Below are 18125 nucleotides of genomic sequence, written 5' to 3' on the forward strand. Positions count from 1 at the left end.
TATCTATCTATCTATCTATCTATCTATCTATCTATCTATCTATCTATCATCTATCTCCATCTCATCTCCAGAGTCTCTCTATAAACACCAAACTGGCTGCAAACTCATACCTATCCTCCTGCCTCTGTCTCATGACATTAATTATAGGCATGCACCAGCACACCCATGCCTCAGTCAAGGGGATTCTAATTGTGTGTGCCAAGTCATGGGAGAGGAGGGGTCAGAGGCACTTTTGCTGTTGATGTAGGGTAGCCCCTCAGCACTGACACTCCTTCACTTGGAGGAGACCTGTGGCAGCCACCCTCAGCAGCAGCATAACAGAACACCTAGTCCCTTTTTTATTCTCTCCCTATGACAGACACGCAGGTGGCTTCAGACATTCCCTGTCAGGTTGTGTCAAAGTGTGTAGGCCCTCTTGTTCTGCAATGTTCAGTAAAGATGCCTTCAGAGCTGGCTCTGGGAATAATTACAGAAGTGGACAACAGGCCTGAGTTAACCAATAGACAACATTCAGGTGTGTGCAACAGCTGGGCTACCAGGGGCACAGCGTGTCACCTTCTGTCAGGCTTTGACTCATTCTGAAGTTGTGGGAAAACTCCTCAGCAGGAGCTAGTGGGTGGCTTTGATAGGTCAGCACCTAGAAACCATCCTTCGTGTCACTGTTAACCTCTGGTTCATTGTGCTTGCTGTGCGGGCACCCCCCACCTGAGCAAGCCATGCCCTCGCCTGCCGCAGCTGCTTTCTCTGGAGCTGGGATGAGCAACCCATCAGGAAAGTGGCCAGGCTTTGAGGCTTCACCCATGACCCAGCACCAGATGGCAGGGCATGGGCTTCAAGAGTGACTTGGGTGCATCCTGGGGACCAGGATCATTCACGGACTGCAGAGCCTCAGTAGGCCATGGTCCTGCCAGCCATCTGCTACGTCTTGGGCAGGGTTTGCTTATGGGTCTGTCTGGATGGTTTCCATCTTGTCCCCCTTTCCTCTTCATCCTCTGGAATCAATTTTCGCTGTAATCCAGGGTACCCAGTCCTCACTAAGCCACCTGTCCAGCACTCAGGGTGAAGGAGGAGTGGCCACAGTTGTCCTTGGGGTTAACGCAGGTGAGAGATGCCCTGGCTTTGGAGTGGGCACTGAGGAGCAGGCTAGTGAGCACTGTACAGGGACCCTGAGCTTCAGACACTCTGGCTTCATACCAGGATCTTGCAGAAGTGTTGCCTCCCTTCTGATGAGCTGCTCTGTGGCCTTTCGTGCAGCTCCCCCAAACCCACTCTAATTGTCCCTGGCCCAAATCCGAGGCCCATAACACTTACCCGGTCACCCTTTATCCCCATGTCGCCTTTAAAGCCAGGGAAACCGTCTTCACCCTGAACACAGACAAGACAATACATGAGTTTGCCGAGAATCCCACTCCGAAGCACCACTTCCCACTGTACCGGGCCTGCACAACACAGAGCCCCCGGTCAGGGCAGAAGCAGGGGAGCTGTGCGGGGAGGAAGCATTGTGCCTACGCAGGAGGCCTGTAGACACCGTGCCTCTCATCCACCCCTAGGCCTCTGCTGCAGTATGCATGCTGTGCCAGGGCCACAGGTCCTCAGACATCCCTCTCCCTAGAACCATCTTAGTCTGGTTTCTCAGTCCACTTGGGGACCAGGAACTTTTCTTGTAAGATAACATACCCTAGTAACCTAGTCACATCCTTCAAAGTAAGTAGCGAGGCACATCTTGTCTCAGGAAGACAAACGAGACTAGATAAAGCAGTAAAGCTGAGAGTCTGGAAACCATCCTCAAAAAGGAAGAAGAAAGACCCTCCCCAACAGAATGAGAAACCTGAGGCATAGGGCTTGGAAAGAGTCCTTCTGGGGAGCAAGTGGATGTCTGCTCCTAAGAGGGCCTGCTTTCCCCCTTGAGGGCCACATATAGGTGTTCTTGGCTGAATTGTTCAGAAGACACATCCATTCCTCTGCCCCTGCAGATGTGCTCTAGAAGTAGTAGAAAATGGAAGACCTCTTTGCCTCCTCTTTTCAAAGGGTGGCTAGGTGGTTTGCACACACCCAGGCTCAAGGTAGGTCACAGGGTTATTATGCCGCTCCTGACCATAGCCCTGGAATAGATTTCAGGCTAGCACAGCACTTGGGAAAGGAGGCAAACTGTCCACAGGTGCCCAGTGAGAAGCTATGCTGTGCACATCTTCCAGGCGCCTGAGCTCAGGCTTGACAGGCCCTGTTCTCACAGCCTTCAGACCCCGGTGTCCCAGGGAGCTCCATGCCTGCCACAAATGGCATCCACACCCACTAGCTACACCTGAACAGCAGTGGAGATGCCCAACAGGATGGAACACAAGACAGGCAGAAAACGTCCAAGGGCCAGGCTGCCTCCCACCCAATGGAAAAGACAAAAAGGCTGGCTGCACAGTTCCACGGGGCTCAGGGCAGCTCATCTGCCGGGTGTTGGGCACCCTGACTCCACGCATTCAGGGTGCCATTATTCAGCTTTGTGTTAACCAAGACAACTCATGTAGGCCTGATAAGCAGGCTTGACCACGGCAGGCAGCACCACTTTCTACAGTGTGACATACATATTGGTGTGAACAGTCACGGAGCTGGACATGCCTTCACATGTCCTGGCTCTAGACACTGAGGCTGGACTGTAAAACTGGCCTGGATGGACTCTGCACAGGAGTGCTGGGTCTCTCAGGCGACAACTGACCACCGTGAGGGCTGTCGCCAGTGACGGACCCACAGGGAGAGACTTAGGGGAGGAAGGTGTGTGAATACAGCCAAGTGCCTCCTGGGGTAGACTAGATGCTCTGGGTCAGCCCGGGAGATGCAACCGTACCATGGTTCTCAGCAGCTTCGTTCTCCTTTTACAAACAAGTGAGCTTCCTTCAGGGAGGCATCCATTCCCCTCCACATTCAGAGGCAACCCCATTGTGTCCTGCACCAAGCTGAGCCAGCCCACCCTCGAAGGGACAGGTCCTTACCTTCTCCCCCTTGGTGCCCTTCAGACCTCGGATGCCATCTGCCCCCTGTGCAGGTAAGAAAAAAGAGTGATCACAAACACGCAAGGCACGGGGCGGGGGTGGGGGCGGTCAAGAAAGCAGCTCCCATGGGAGTATGTGTACTAGCCTTAGATGAGCTCCCATCCATCATCTTCATCTAAGGATTGTCTGACAGGGGCTCATGGGAGGCCCCCAGTGTCCGTAGTTCCTGCACTGGCCCTTGACTTCTCCTTCTACACAAACATCCCAACCTTTCCCTGGCCAATTTCTCAAAGGTCTGGTTTCGCTTCTCTAAAGGTCCAAACCCCTGCCAGCACATTCCCATGCTAACACGCCTGCCTGTTCCAGAAATAGTCCCTCGGTTTTTGCAGCCAGGAAGAACTCAATGCAGGGAGGGAGGTTAAGGTCCCGACCCTTTCTTCCAGTGGCCTCTGAGGACGTCCCAGACTTCTGTGTGCCTCAGTTTCCTTATCTGGAAGTGGATTGACAAAGACCCTAGCCTTGTTTCTGCTGCTGGAAAAGGACGGTCTGAAAGTCCTCAGGGAGTGACCAGCGCGTGCTAGGCATCCAGCAGACAGCAGCTGTGCACCACCAATCTGTGTTCATTCTGTATCAGCACTGAAAGGTGACATGACATGGAATTACACCAACTAATGCCACAACAATGACCATGGCTGGCCTCAGCCCAGGATGGGCCACCTCACATTCCTGTTAGAACAGCTCTGTGGACACAGACCAGGCCCTCTTTCCTCCATTTTCAATGAGCCCAGCCCTCCGCTGTAGTGGGTGAAATCTAGTGACAGATGGAGCCATATCCTCATGGTCCATGCCTTTTGACCTTAGACCTCTAAAATGACATTTACCTACATGGATTCACTGTGGATTCTAGGAGCTGCCTCAAGCCACCTCTGCATAGGACCCCAGAGGAGTCACATAGCCCGGAGGCCTGAGCCACCTTCTGGACCCAAGGGCCACCAGCTGCCCTCTGCTGGCCAGAGCACCACATAGGCTTAGTCGTTCTGAACTTGAGGCTGGGAAAAACTTTAGAATGAAGAGTGGAGACACAGGGACCCAGGAGCCAGGGCTGTGGTCTGGGTTCTGACCTGGGAAGCTAGAAGCCACAAAACAGGTGCACAGGTACCCTGAAATCTTAAGCACTGAAAAAAGGGAGGGCTTGGAGTATCAGAAGACAAGCCCGTTGTTGACAACATCCCTACTCCATACCCCATGATGCATGAGTTGGAATGCAGAATTGGGGGGAAGGGGGCCAAGAACAGCTGTGGAACAGAGAGATTTTGGATGGCAGCTGGGTCAGAGCAACTCTTGCTCATTGATCTCTCATCCTGACACTGGACAAATGGGTGTGGGCTGACACCAGAGACGCCCAGTTCATTAGGACAGCAACCCCTGGCCCTTGGAGGCAGCTGTAGATGAAAAAGCCCCGAATGGAGGGGAGGGGTGAAGACTCTGGGGAGCCTGCTCTGTGCCTGCTCAAACCTGAATCAATGGTGAGCAGCAAACTGAAAAGTGGAGAGGGGCATAAGAGCAGGCATGGAGACATCTGACGTACACAGAGTCTGTGAGCAAGGCTTGCCACATGCACCCAAGCAACAGGAGTTTAAGAACATCTGTGGTCCAAAGGACACAGGAATGTGCAATGAGCCCTGTCTGGCCAGCTGCCTTGGAACCAATGGTCTCCAAGCCCAAAGATGACGACAGTGGGTGCGCTGTTCAGCTGGTACCCAGGGCTCTTCCCACCAGCGCACTCTTCCAGGCAGGAGATAAACAGGAGCACAAGGACCCAGCAGAGATGAACTCCCAGGTCCGAGCCTGCTGGCACAGACCTGTAATCCCAACTGCTCAGGAAGCCGAAGCAGAAAGATCATGAGTTTATGGCCAGCCTCCTTGGCAACATAGTGAGATTCTTCCTCAAAACAAAAAGTGAAAAGAGCCCTGGGGATATAGCCTGGTGGTAGAGTGCTCATGAGATATGGGCAAGGCCCCAAGTTCATCCTAGTGAGAAGGGGAGGGGTGACGTGAGAGAGTCTGTCAGCTGTTTCCACCTTACGAGGCCAACGTGAGAAGACCCGGGCTGTCAAGTGGAAAGCAGCCATAACCAAATGATGAGTCTACTTACTCCTTGACCCTGGGCTTCCGGCCTCTATTTCAAAGCCCCAGATCATGGGGTTTCTCTTACAGCAGACAGATAGGCCACGACACAACCCTATCTCATCCCTCTCCCCTAATTGCGACAGCTCCCACACCTACTTCTGCTGTGCCCATGGGACTCAGACTGATTAGGTGGCCAACACTACTTCTCAAGAACACAGGATCAGGAATATTTCTTTCTCTTGTGAAGACTGTCTTGAAGCTTGCTTTCCCCTCTGCTTCCAAGTCTCACTGGATTGCTCATGTCATGAGTGAATTTTAATCAGATAGATAGATAAGAGCATTCTCCATAAACATTTCAAAGTAAACACCTTTCAGCTTGCAGAGGAAGGCTTACGCAATTAGCCATGTATAGGAGCTTGCCAAAGGCTCCGGGTAGGCGACAGGAATTTGTAAGATAAACACGAATAGAGCTCCCATAATCAGCACTGCTGCTCAATTATCACCCTTATAGCATTCATGAGGCATTCTGCTAGGAAAAGCATGCTTGAGGAGGAGCCTGACCTGCCTAAGGCTGCCATCCTTGAGAGGTTGCTCTTGAACTGGGATGTCTAGACTTGTGAGACATGAAACAGGGCCCATTGGGTTCAAGTCTAGACTGGGGTAGCATGCTTGGTGAGGTTCTGGACAGTCTCTGAACACTGAGGTTGTGAGTTCTCCACCCTCCACACCCCAGGACAGCTTTGCACTCTGGGTCTGCAGCAATGCTGGACAGAGACAAAGCACCACAGAGTACATGAGTGAGGCCAGTGGTCTTGGCCATGTTTATAAAAATTCTTCCAACAAAAAAAGTTGTTTTGTGGGTGTGTTTGTATATATTGCACAGTCTCAGGGAAACACGCTCTGTGTTTCCATCCATGTCAATTTGCTATCTTTTTTTTTTTTTTTTTTTTTTTTGCTGGTGGAAAGCCTGGAGCTTTGAGATGCTGAGAAGTCCCTGTTATGGAGAAGGAAGAGACCCAGTCCACACTCCCTGGGAACCTCGGAACTCAAGATTAAATCATGCAGCTCAGAGCAAACTCAGTTAGTGCTGAGGGGACAGAGGGGAACTTGCTCTCAATATTGCTTTGGCACTCTGTGTCCCACTTAACAAGGTTCCAGGAATTTGTACCAGCACAAAGATGATTGTAAACAAATGGATATCTCTCATGAACCCTTCCTCCTGGGGATTTGAGAGGAGACACTGGTTTTTCCCTCTATCAACATGCCAGTGGCTTAAAGGACTGCTTCCGGCCTTCCCCCTGCTGGCCATGCCTCTCCCTTATGAGATCCATGTCCCATGAGAGGCTCCTGAGATCAGCCTGGTATGGACATGTGGTAAACACAAGAAGGTAGCCAGTACAGTGCCCCTGCTTCTTCACAGGCTGAGTAGGGTGTAGTCCCCTGCCCTATGTCAGTCTGTCCCCTTGCTGGCAGCAGTAGCCTCACCTGCTTAGACCTGCCATCCAGGGTACCAGCATCTGCATACGGAACCAGGGAGCCAGGCTACTCTAGAGTGCCTGGAGCAGGCTTTAACCACAGAGCAACTTCCAGAAACCAGCCAGGTCCATACACGCATCCCATCCTGACTTCCAGGAAGACCCAGAGTTGCAGAGTCCCTCTTACCTTAACTCCTCGAGGACCCGGGTAGCCAATGGGACCCTGGGGGCCAGGAGGACCCTAAAACCAAAGGGAAAGAATATTAGCTACTTTCCGGTCTGAGTAAGTGGGCAACTTTCACGGGACCCCGCGAAGCAGCTTTGTGGGATATGCCTGTGGTCCACACTGACACTGATGCTCATGATGGAGGCAGCAGGTGGTGCCTTCCGAAAAGCAAAAATGTCTGAGAACAGTCAGATGTTGTGTCCATCTCCAGGAGGCCAGGACAGGGTGACAGAGAGGTAGCAATGTAGCATAAAGAAATAACACTGGGTCGAGAAAAGACAAGTCACTAAAGAAACATGTCTCCATCCTAGGGACCTTGAGACGAAGCAGTTTTCAGCTGAGGGGAACAAACGTATCCTGTCCATGGAAATGACATCCTTCAACAGTCAAAAGACCTTCCCAGTGACTGACCGGAGCTTACAGTCTAGGCACTGTCCCCTCCCCCTTGCCTGGAAAACCTGCACAGAGACTGACTGCTGGGGCAGGGTGCAGTGGGTACCTACCTGGCCTCCTTTCTCTCCTGGAGGACCTTCTTTGCCAGGGTGCCCCTGTCACAAGAGAGAAGATCTCCATGAGTTAGCCACCTGCTCAGAAAGAGGACTCTCACCTTTGCAGTATTTGCATCACAGTCCTCCAGCTCTGACCTCTCCAGGAAAAAGAAATGAAAATCAAGGATGTCTGCACAGACATCCAAGCCACTCCCAGTCCCTGGACTTCCGCTGCTTCATCTGCAAAATGGGAAGAAGCAGTGTGGCCCTGCAGTTGGCCGATCATGGAAGGGACATGAATGTGTGGCGATGACAGTGCGTGGGAGACCTCCCTGAGAACAGCCCATCCTTCAGGGAAGACTTAGACCAAAAGAGACACGAGGGCATCACTCAAGGTCACAGCAGCCAAATGAACCTTCAGGAAAATAAACTAGGACCAGACTTCAGGGTTCTGAGTCCCAGGACCAACAAGGGCCACAATGCATGCCAAACACAGAAACTGACAGTTTGAGGAAACTGAGGGCAGGCAGGTAGGGCAGAAACAGTGCCCTCTTGTCACCTGACTAAATGCCCCAACATTTAGTTTTCCTCAGTCACATCCCAGAGTGTCCCTAGAGCCCGGGAAAGTGAGGGAAAGTGAGAGGTGACCCTGCAGAGGACCTGTGTCCTCCCCCACCAACCTCCACCTGGGCTAATTCCACGCCCCACAGTGCAGCATCGGCTCTGTTTCTCTGCAGTGACCCCAGGGTTAGAGCCCCAAGCCATAAACACAGAGCCACAGGTAGAGAGGAAAGCAAAAAGGCTGTGCTCACCAATACTCTTTCCAGTAAATAGAGGCCAGGCAATGGGAGAGGGGCTCAGTTCTACCTTAGATACATTGAAACTCTCATGCGTGCTTGGGCAAGCCCCACACTTCCTCAGACCCACAAAAGAGACAAAGTTCTAGCTTGAGTGGGCTGAATATTGGGGGCCTCTCTCTAGAGGGGAACAGCTGAACGTGTGCTCCATTGCTTCTCTTAGTTGGATAATTGATTTCTTTTTTTCATAAAGAGCTTAGCACGTGAATTGGGACACGAAGTCCCCATGCAGGAGCCTAGTGACTTTGAAGGAAAATGGAGGCACCCACTGGTGGACTGTGCCTGCTGCCCTGGCCCTGGGAACAAGCTGGACCCACCCCTGCCTTCCAGAAATTACAATCATGCTCAACCCGAGGCTGAATCTCAGGTAGCAAGGAGGGGGTGTCCCATCTCAAGACCTGTGGTCTTCATCTCAGTGCCCACCCACCATGGACATGAATCTGCTCAGGACCCAGGGTGGGTGGGCACCTCGGGAGGTCATAAGCCAGGATCTCTGGGACACACGCAGTGAGAGGCACTAGTGGAACCAGATGCCCTCTCCATGTGTAACTCCTTCAGGGACATGTTAGAAACACACGTGCTCACACCACAGAAGGCCTCAGAGACAGCAAGGAGAGTCCCTAGGTGCTCAGCAAGCACCAAGCAGAGTGTGATCGATGGGAGCTGGTGGATACCATTGCCATGGCTGACCAGATGCCTTAGATGGTCTCAGCTGTGTTCTAGAAAGAAGCAACTACAGTGGGGAGGCACAGAGCTCATTTCTAAACTACAAGGCTGAGGAGAATAGAAAAAAATGCAACACTGACAAATCTTCCCGCTGTTCAGGGCGAGGCTGTGCTCTCTCTCTGCCACTGTACGTTCCCCCAATATTTTACAGTGAATGTTTCCTTCATAATGGAAAAATAATGAAGCTTAAATTATTTGTATTTGATATTTTTCTGATTAAAAAAGTAATATATGCTCATTGTAGACAATTAGAAGAGCAGAAAAGGAAATTAAACTCCTCCACAGCCCACCGTGCAGAGCCACGAGGCTGGTCGGGGGCACAGGCTTCCAATCCATTTTCTCTGAGGGTGTGCATACAAAATGGGCAGGTATAATACGATCTGCATTTAATACTGGATCGTGAGCACTTTCTCCAAACCTTGGGTGCTCGTTCACATTTTATTTTTACTGGCTCCATTTACCCATCATTTTGCTGTGTGCTGTGGGGAATTAATCACATTTCAGAGCACTAGGTATGACATGAAACTCTCTCTCTCTCTCTCTCTCTCTCTCTCTCTCTCTTCCCCCCTCTTCCATGCCCTCTCCCTTCACTCTTCTCCGTCTGTCCCTCCATGTGTGTGCATGCTTATGGGCATGTATATGCGTGTGTGAGTGCATGTGGAGGCCAGAGGTTTGTATCAGGTGTCTTCTTCAATTGCTCCCCACTGTAACCTTTAAGATGGGTTTCTCACTGAACCTAGAACTCTATCATCTGCTAGACTGGCTGGCCAGGAAGGACCAGGCATCTTCCTTCCTTCACTTTCCCAGCCCTGGAATTACAGGCCTGCGCTGCCATGCCCAGCCTCCCTATGCACGCTGGGCTGAACACTTTCCTAACTGAACCATCTCCCTGGCCTGTCAATCACTCTTTCTTCACAACCAAAACTAAATAAATACTAGAGGAAAACAGCCTCAGCACAAGCTAGCCTCTTCAAGGTTTATCAACAGTGAGCTGCTTTTATAAGGCAAGCCATCCATCTTCTCCCCCCTCCAAACTCGGACAGCTGGATCTGTTTAGGGTCCCTGATTTCTTCCCAGCCCACTTGCTGTCTTAGGGCCCTTCTCCAGCTTCAGTATTGGGCCTGGCAGGATGTCGAATGACCTGGGAGGCAAACTTCAGGGCATGCCTGTGAGGGAGCATCTAGACTAGGCTGAGATGAAGACTCCCCAAGTCCAGGCAGCACCATCCCATGGGCTGTGGTTCTGGACTGAATAAGAAGAAGATGAACTGAGCAATAGCATCCCTCTCTGCTTCTTGTGGACAGGATTCTGACCAGCTGCTTCAAGCTTCTGTGCCATGACTTTCTGCCCGGATGGACTGCGCCTCTCTTAAACTGTGAGCCACATCTCCCACACACACTTCCTTAACTTGTTCTTGTCAGGTGTTTTGTCTTAACAATAGGAAATGTAACTAATACAGCCAGGAGAGTCTACAGGCCAGCGGGTTCCTGGTGTCCCACCCACAAAGTGTAAAAGGAGACCACACTCAGGAACTGACAGAGCGTCAGTGTGGAGGCAGGAATTCCGGGCCAGAACCAGTCAGGTCTATTGAGGCCAGAGGCATGTCTGGTAGTGGAAAGGATCAGCCACTCTCTCCTCACTGCAGGATATACGTGACACACTGCAATAGACCTCCATCCGTGGGCATCACCTACTGCAGGAAACAGACACGAGGAAACTATGGTCCTGTGACCAGTGCTGGCCAATGGGGATGGGAGGGAGCCATCTACTTGCCGCTTCTCTGAGCTCAGTGTCTATTAGAAAATGTTATTTGCACCATCATTTTTTTTTGCAACACATAATAAAGACAAAGGACAGAAATGGCACACTGGGAAATACCAGTCACTCAGCTCCTAAATTCCCCAGCATGTCCACGTGGAGACGGGAGTGACTACACTTGTTTGCTCAGAACAATCAAAAATAATCTGGGGTCTGGGATTCACCGTGGGCCTTAGCTTGCAGTAGAGCTGACAGCTCACAATGAACCATCCCAGTTGCTGTTAGCACACGCAACATCCCCATCTAGTTTATTTTTTCTTTTTCTACTTTTGCATATTAGTGTGTGGTGTACATGTGTGTGTGTATAAGTATGTTTACATGTAGGTGAACATGTAAACATGAACATGTAGGTGAACACACATATGTGTGTGTGAGCACATGGAGGCTTGAGGCTAATATCAAGTCATCATTTGATCACTGCTCCAGCTCATTCACTGACCCAGACATGGCCATCATAACTGTCTTGCTAGCCAGCTTGCTGTGGTGAGTCCCGTCTGTTTTCCAAAGCTGGAACTACACATGCACACCATGACCACCCAGCATTTACATGGGTTCTGTGGATCTGCTCAGTGGTTCCACATTTGTGCAGCAATCACCATAATCACGGGGACGCTTTCTGAGCCCCCTCCACCCACCATATTTAGTTTTTAATGGTGTTATTAAAACAATAAACGAAACTGTCATAAATAATTAATGTATCTCATCTTGCTTTCTGAGATACGTCCTCTCAGTTTCAATAAACACTAAGGAGCATGTGACGCTGGAAGGGAACAGTGGGAGGGGGAAGGGCAAAAACTGGAGGGGGTGGGTTTAATAGGTTACTTTAAAAATATTTAAATTAAATTTAAAATTAAAAAAACCCTCAAACCAGCAACATCCTGAGGCAGAGTGGCAGCTGTGGCTAGAAACACACACAGAGACACACAGACTCTCCTTCCCTCTCTCTCTCTGTCACACACACACACACACACACACACACACACACACACCTCCCTAACTGCTTCCTCCCCTCCACTCCTCCCTTTCTGCACAGCTTGCTCCCAGATTGGACCTGTCGCTCACTTGCTATTTCCAGGCGCTGTCTAATCTGGCTCCCAGCAGCGCTCACTGCAGACACGTTACCCACCCCCACCACCCCCAAACTCGATGTGTGAGCACTAAAAATACCCCTGGCACACCCTGCCCCTCACTTCCCACACCCGTGACAGGTGTGATGGCTTGGAGCCCAGCCCAGCACTCCTCAGCTTCAAACATGAGGCTGAGTTCTGGGGAGTAATTTGCACACCCTAACAAGTAGGTAATGCTCCCTCTGTGTAGTCACATCCCCTCAGTGACAGGAACACGGTATGAAAACTTGTCCAGAATCTAGAAATCACTCAGCGCAGAACACCAGGGCACATGATCTTCACCCACACAGGCTCAGGGCCCAGTTCCCCTCTGAGGAGAAGAAGGGCTTCCTAGAGAGAGAAGAACAGGGCAGCAGGGGTGGGGGAGGGAAGTACTCACCGGGGGTCCATCAGCACCGGGCATTCCTGGGAGACCTGGTTTCCCCAAAGGACCCTAGTGCAAACCAGACAGTCTGTGAGAGAATACCTCTGATGTTTACTCCTTTCCTGGGATGCCTGACCCTTCTCTACAGGTCCCTAAAGTAAATACCCAGTGTCACTCAGGGTTGCCTGCTGCAGCCCTTGCTCCCAGCATTCAGTTCTGCCTGCAGCCAAAGAGGTGCCCCCCCACCAGAACCTGCATCTGTGTTATGGCGGCACCCCTGCCCCCGTCTTCTTTCTCCCTCACATCTGCTGAGCGGATGCTGCAGTCCTGGGACCTTCTGAAGCTACTCCTGGCGCAGCGCCTTCCTCAGATTCCCCAGCAGCATCCACGGAATCCCTCCCACAGCAGGGCAACCACAGGGCCACCAGGCCACCATCCCATAACATTCTCAACAAGGCCCAGGCCAAGCACAGCCTGCCTGTCTGCATTTCAGCAAGCTCTCCCAGGATCTGGATGCCCTCGGAACCACCCTGTTGTGCTTCTTGCTGGTCAAGACCTACACCATTTGCATTTCCTGAAATAACCCAACCCATGCCTGGGTTCTGTGATGCTGCTGGAAGGGGAGTGGCCCAGCACATGGTAAGCGTTAGAAGTCTATGTGTCGAATTTACCAAAATAAGATGCCCAATTTAATCTTCTGCTAAATGGAACTTAGTTCACACTCAGCAGTGTGTGCTGCTTTGAGGATTGCTGGAACTGACTCCTCCACACATAGATGGAGAGTGAATGGGTGGATGAATCTATGAATCAACTAATGAGAAAGATTCAAGATCCTTCCTGAGGCTGACATGCTTCGTTCCTAGGGGCTAAACTTCAGGGCCTTCTGGGGAGCAAGATACGCATGCCTGCTAGGGAAGGCCAGCAGATCCCCCAGGCCTGGTCAGAAGTATGGCCCATGGGCAAGGCAGCCTCTCTGCACATGTCTGTCCATCCCACCTACCTTTTCTCCTGGAGGACCGATGGCGCCCTGGGGACCTGGAAGACCCTAGGAGGTAGAACCCACAGAGAAATGAGAAGACTGACCGCCCTCACATTCCACCATCTTCCCACTGATTATGCCCCCATCCAGGTACCAACCATCTTGGTGGCAGAGCTAAGTCTCTACTTCCCAGACATTTGACTGAAACCTGTGCCCCACCCCTGATGTCCCAAGCCACCTTTCCCAGGACACTTACCTGGGCACCAGGATTACCCTGCTGTCCTGGGGGTCCAGGCTCTCCCTGGGGACCCTATAGGAAACAGAAGCAAAGGCCCTGAGAAGGGGGCCTAGGAACCACACCCTGTTTTGAAGAATTCCATTTCCACATCTTATCTTTCCCTCCACTGGACTGTCTACCAGTAGCCCCTGGAATCGATGTCTGGGAACAGCTTTCAGGAAAAGGGGAGCTGCCACCGAAGGCAGATAGATCCTTACACCCATAGGATTAACGACTTGTTTCTGTAAAGGGGATGTGGGCTTACGCCAAGCACCCTGATGTCCTTCAAGGCAGAAAGCATGACAGAGGCTGACTAGGAAATATTCTGTGTGCCCTTGAAATAAACAGAGCTAACAGACTCATCTGGTGGAATGACCTCTGACTCCTAGCTGAGCTGACTTTGGAAAACAAATACCAACTTGGGATTCTGGCACGAGGCTCTGCCACTAGAGGGCAGCACCAGGCCGTGGGCCAGAAGCTAAGGTCCACTCTCCTACCCAAATTTCCAGCTGAGGCAGCATAGGCTGTGTCCACAGGCCATCACCAAAAGCCAGGTCATGTGACCCCTGGGACTCACCACATTTCCTTTTGGGCCAGGCTGGCCATCCATACCGGTTACACCCTGCAGGAGGGTTAGAAAGAAAAGAGATGTGTTTCCACACAGAATGAGCAACCCCACTCCTCATGCTTGGACACGGTCCCAAGGTGACCACATGGTAGTATATTCTCTGGGGAAAGGACAGACTTGACTCTCCACCCCTTCCAGCTGGGATACTAACCCTTCACCGTAAGCTAGCTAAGCTGTCAGGCCCCAGCACCCTCATAGGAGAAGACCCTCATCTAGAAAAATGTCTCAGAGGGTTTGAGAAGGGTAGGGCCAATCTGACCCACCAAAATAGAGCCCTAATCAGAACCATGAGCCTCTACCTCCTACCAGAACTCCCCCCCCCAAAAAAAAAAAGATTCTGGGAAGGTCTCTCAAGCAGAGGGACAATGTGGCATTCTGAGGCATTGCTTATGACAGGAAAAAATAAATGAAAAATAAAAATAACCAGCAGGTGCTGTGTCAGAAAAGGAGGCTGAAAAGTCTAGGAGAGCTGCAGGGCTAACTGCCTCAGCCACATCCATTTTCTGGTTCTTCGTTTCTGAGCATGAATGACCCACAGCCCCTCACACCTACAGCTGGTGTCCACTAAGGTCAGCTTGGCCCCAAGGCTCCACCCACTAGCTGGCTCAGAGGGTTTCTGGGGCCATAACGTGGACACGTATGCCAAGAGGTGACAGAACTTACAGGAGGGCCAGGAGGGCCAGGAGGTCCTTTTGGCCCAAGCAGACCACGTGGTCCCTGTGAGAAGAAAAGACAAGTAAGGATGAAACCCAGATGGAGGCCTGTCCGCTTGCCTGCCCTGTTCAACCCACACCCGGTACCCTGTGCTCCACTAGAGCTTAGCTGGTGAATCCAGAATCCTGAAAGAGATTCCATCACAGCCAATGTTCATTTATCCCACCCTCCTCTCTACCTGGACATGGAATCGGAAGCAGGGAGTCCCTGATACGGAGGGGCTCAGCTGGGCAACAGGGCTGTCCTCAGGGAAGGGGTCTTTCCTGCCTGTCTCTAACACTCAGAAAAGTGAGCACTAAAATCTCTCCACGGAAAACTCATGAAATTACATTGTGCCGCTGGACCCAATGTTTATCCCTGAGTCTTCCCTCAATCTCTCTCCCCAGTGGCGTGTAATGTCGTCATTTTGGGGATGACAGGGTTCAAGGGAACAAGGAACAGGTTCAGAAGACATGAGGCCTGCAGGGAACTTCAGGGCCTTCTTGGGGACAGCCACTTGGGAGAGCCACAGTTTTCCCCTGCCCTGGGCATTGAAGGGTTGTGCATGAGTGCCTGGCATGGGGCACCACTCATGTCTTCGGTGGATATGGGGCTCTAGCCGAACCATCCACTTTGGGAATTACAGGCTTCACCCAGGACACTTGGATCTCAAGTGACCTTGATTCAATTCTGACAGAACCTTTTTAGATGGAAAAAAAAAATCAAAACAAGCAAACAAAAAACAGCCTTTCCTCGAACCTTTTCTCTGTGTCTTAAGCACTTCCTTCATTATTTTAATACGTAGACTTAAAAATGTTTTCGAGACGCTAATAACCCAGAAGACACCACTTAGATGTGTGTTAAGAAGAGCAGCGCTGATGGATCCTCCTCAGTGGCTAATCAGTCATCTAGGGTGTAATTTCATCCCAAATGAACCTGAGCATGCCGACCTCGCGCTCTGCCCTGCGCAGCATTTATGAGCATAGCTCATCAATTAGCTTCACAGATACAAACGGCTGTCTGACTTGGATAACGAAGGTAGGTTTCTGAGCATCAGTAAATGAAGGGTAATTAATGTCCTTTTGCCCTTGTGGAAATCTGCTTTAAGCCTAAATACAAGTTGGCTGTCAAAAGGCAGCTTTTCCAGCATCGGGCCTGGCACCACCCTGGAGGGTGCAGTTGCCAGGCCTGGGGCAAGCTTGGGCCTATTCAGTTGACTGTCCCAGCACCCACTGTGACCGCGGCTTGGGTGCCTGCCATGGCCTCTTGTTCACCTACCACTTACCACGATGCCCTAGATGGCCACCAGCTTACTTAGGCGCCTGCTATGATTCTGGCAGAATACATGCTATACTGTGTCTTCCTGTCTACTCTGACACACATGGATGTCTACCATGAACCCTCTGAATGTGCTTCATGTTGCACTTGGGCACCTGGCATAATTCCCCTGGAATTATGATGCCATGGGCATTTGCTACAACTCTCCGGGGCCCAGCTTCTTCCTGTAGAAAGTTTTCCAATCCCTCGTGTCCTCCCTCCGTTCTTTCCCTGGTAAATGTCACTTTCCCCCTTCCCCAGACCAAGCTCTCTAATCTACTTCACATCCTTCAGTTCCTGACTGTGAAGCTGAGACTGGGAGTCCCACCCACCAGTGACTTACAGGCTCCCCAGGCAGCCCCCTGGGCCCAACTTCTCCATCGTCACCCTATGGAGGAAAAAGAAAAGAATGTTTAGAGACAAGCTTTGAGGCTTAGATACCCAGAGGTCATCCCTGCATACCATACAACAGGATTCTGCCCGCTCCTCAGGCATATGCTAATTTGCTAATGCTGGCCCCAGGGGACAGGTCCCTGTCTTCACTGCTGCAAGAGTGCAGCTGCTGCATGGAACAGTGAGGCTTGGAAGCAGCACTGATGGCCAGCTACATTCACAGCTGCAGCAAGGGCACTTAAGCAGACACTTTCTGAGTTCAAGGCCTCGGCCACCCTCATGAGTATCAGAAACTGAGCAACGAGGGCATCAGAGGAGAGGCAGAGGAGCCCCACGCACACTGCAGTGAATGCAGGGCCTATTAGAGTCCAAACCAGCCAGTGGCTTTTTACTCCTGATGGGATGGTTGTTCTGGTTCCACTGGGTCACAGCTGGGGCCACGAGCCAGGACACCGCTTCCTCTCACACAGCTCAGCTCTCCTGCCCTCCTCACCCACAGACAGACACACTCCTACACAACCGGAGTGCACTTGTGTTCCTGTGTGCCTACGTTCAATAACTGCAGCCACACATATAGCATGCATACAGATAGGCACACATGTGTATACGCACACATTTAGGGCTACATTTTTGCATACACAGCAGTATACACGTATGCACGTGCTGTATGTCCACATATGTCCACAAGAGCATATGTACACACAAAAGATAGATAGCTGAGTATACAAGAGCATGCATATGAACCCACATTTCCTAAATCAAGAGGGTGGGGCCTCCAAAAGCACCCCTCTGCTTCCTCAGCTTAGAGCTGATTGGACCAAGGTCCAGACAGGGGAAGCTCCCTGGCAAAGTCTGGAATCTGGAGAGGACAGTGCCTCTCTCCCACATTCTTGGGGTTCTTGAGCTCCCAGCAATAGTGCAAGGAGACCATAAAGCCCATCACTCGTTCTCTGCCATGCACATCTGTGCTGTGGCCTATGAGCTCAGCCCCCATCCCCTAAGGAGACTCAGGATGGACACTGAGGAGTCCTCTGGGTACAGAAGCCCAGAAAAGAAGCCCGACTCCAGCCCTTCCTTCCCTCCTCTGTTCCTATATTCATTTACTTCACCCTTCCCTACCTCTGGGGCCAGAGATAATGACTTCCCTCTCCCTCCACCCCCTCACCCTCTCTCCCAGAGCCCTTGCTTCTCCCTCTGACACCTCATTTAGATGAGATCAGCAGAGATGCGGAGCTCATTAAGCCCCTGGCATCTCCCCTCCACGGGATCCGGGGCACCTGCCTCCTATAGTTAGAGGCTTCCTTTCTGAAACTCATGACAGTTTGACCCTCATTGCAAGAAGGATAAAGTAAAACAAGTGCTTGTGCCGAGCTTCAGTCTCAGAAGCGTGCAGCTACCTCCCTAGGCCAATAGGCACAGTTCCTTTACCCAGCACCCCACCCACCCCCAATGGCCTGCACTCAAAGTTGTCCAGGATAAACTCAGAGAAGAGGATGCTGGGAGATACATACCCTTTCTCCATCTTCTCCTGGAGGTCCCGGTGGGCCAGAAGGACCAGGGTCACCCTAGCAAGTCAATCAGGGTCACTGTTAACCACTGTAGAGCAGGTTGCCCATAACTGTCCCCAGCCCCTTTCTTTGTCCTAT

At 51.4% G+C, this 18125-nt stretch overlaps 1 protein-coding gene across 2 annotated transcripts in view; it reads right to left on the bottom strand.

The window, feature by feature from the left end:
• The window catches only part of Col5a1 (collagen type V alpha 1 chain), a 151356-nt gene that overhangs the window by 52153 nt on the left and 81078 nt on the right, over nucleotides 1-18125 (bottom strand). For both annotated transcript variants that reach the window (XM_055600207.1, XM_055600206.1), the window contains exons 19-29: nucleotides 17991-18044; nucleotides 16430-16474; nucleotides 14740-14793; nucleotides 14026-14070; nucleotides 13428-13481; nucleotides 13193-13237; nucleotides 12208-12261; nucleotides 7316-7360; nucleotides 6774-6827; nucleotides 2982-3026; nucleotides 1312-1365 (exon numbers count right to left, since the gene is read on the bottom strand). In XM_055600207.1, the coding sequence (XP_055456182.1) occupies nucleotides 1312-1365; nucleotides 2982-3026; nucleotides 6774-6827; nucleotides 7316-7360; nucleotides 12208-12261; nucleotides 13193-13237; nucleotides 13428-13481; nucleotides 14026-14070; nucleotides 14740-14793; nucleotides 16430-16474; nucleotides 17991-18044 (549 nt within the window). The remainder of the gene's footprint in view (nucleotides 1-1311; nucleotides 1366-2981; nucleotides 3027-6773; nucleotides 6828-7315; nucleotides 7361-12207; nucleotides 12262-13192; nucleotides 13238-13427; nucleotides 13482-14025; nucleotides 14071-14739; nucleotides 14794-16429; nucleotides 16475-17990; nucleotides 18045-18125) is intronic.

This window comes from Psammomys obesus, unplaced genomic scaffold, assembly GCF_907164565.1.
Source record: "Psammomys obesus unplaced genomic scaffold, mPsaObe1.curated_primary_1811, whole genome shotgun sequence".
Classification (NCBI taxonomy): Eukaryota; Metazoa; Chordata; class Mammalia; order Rodentia; family Muridae; genus Psammomys; species Psammomys obesus.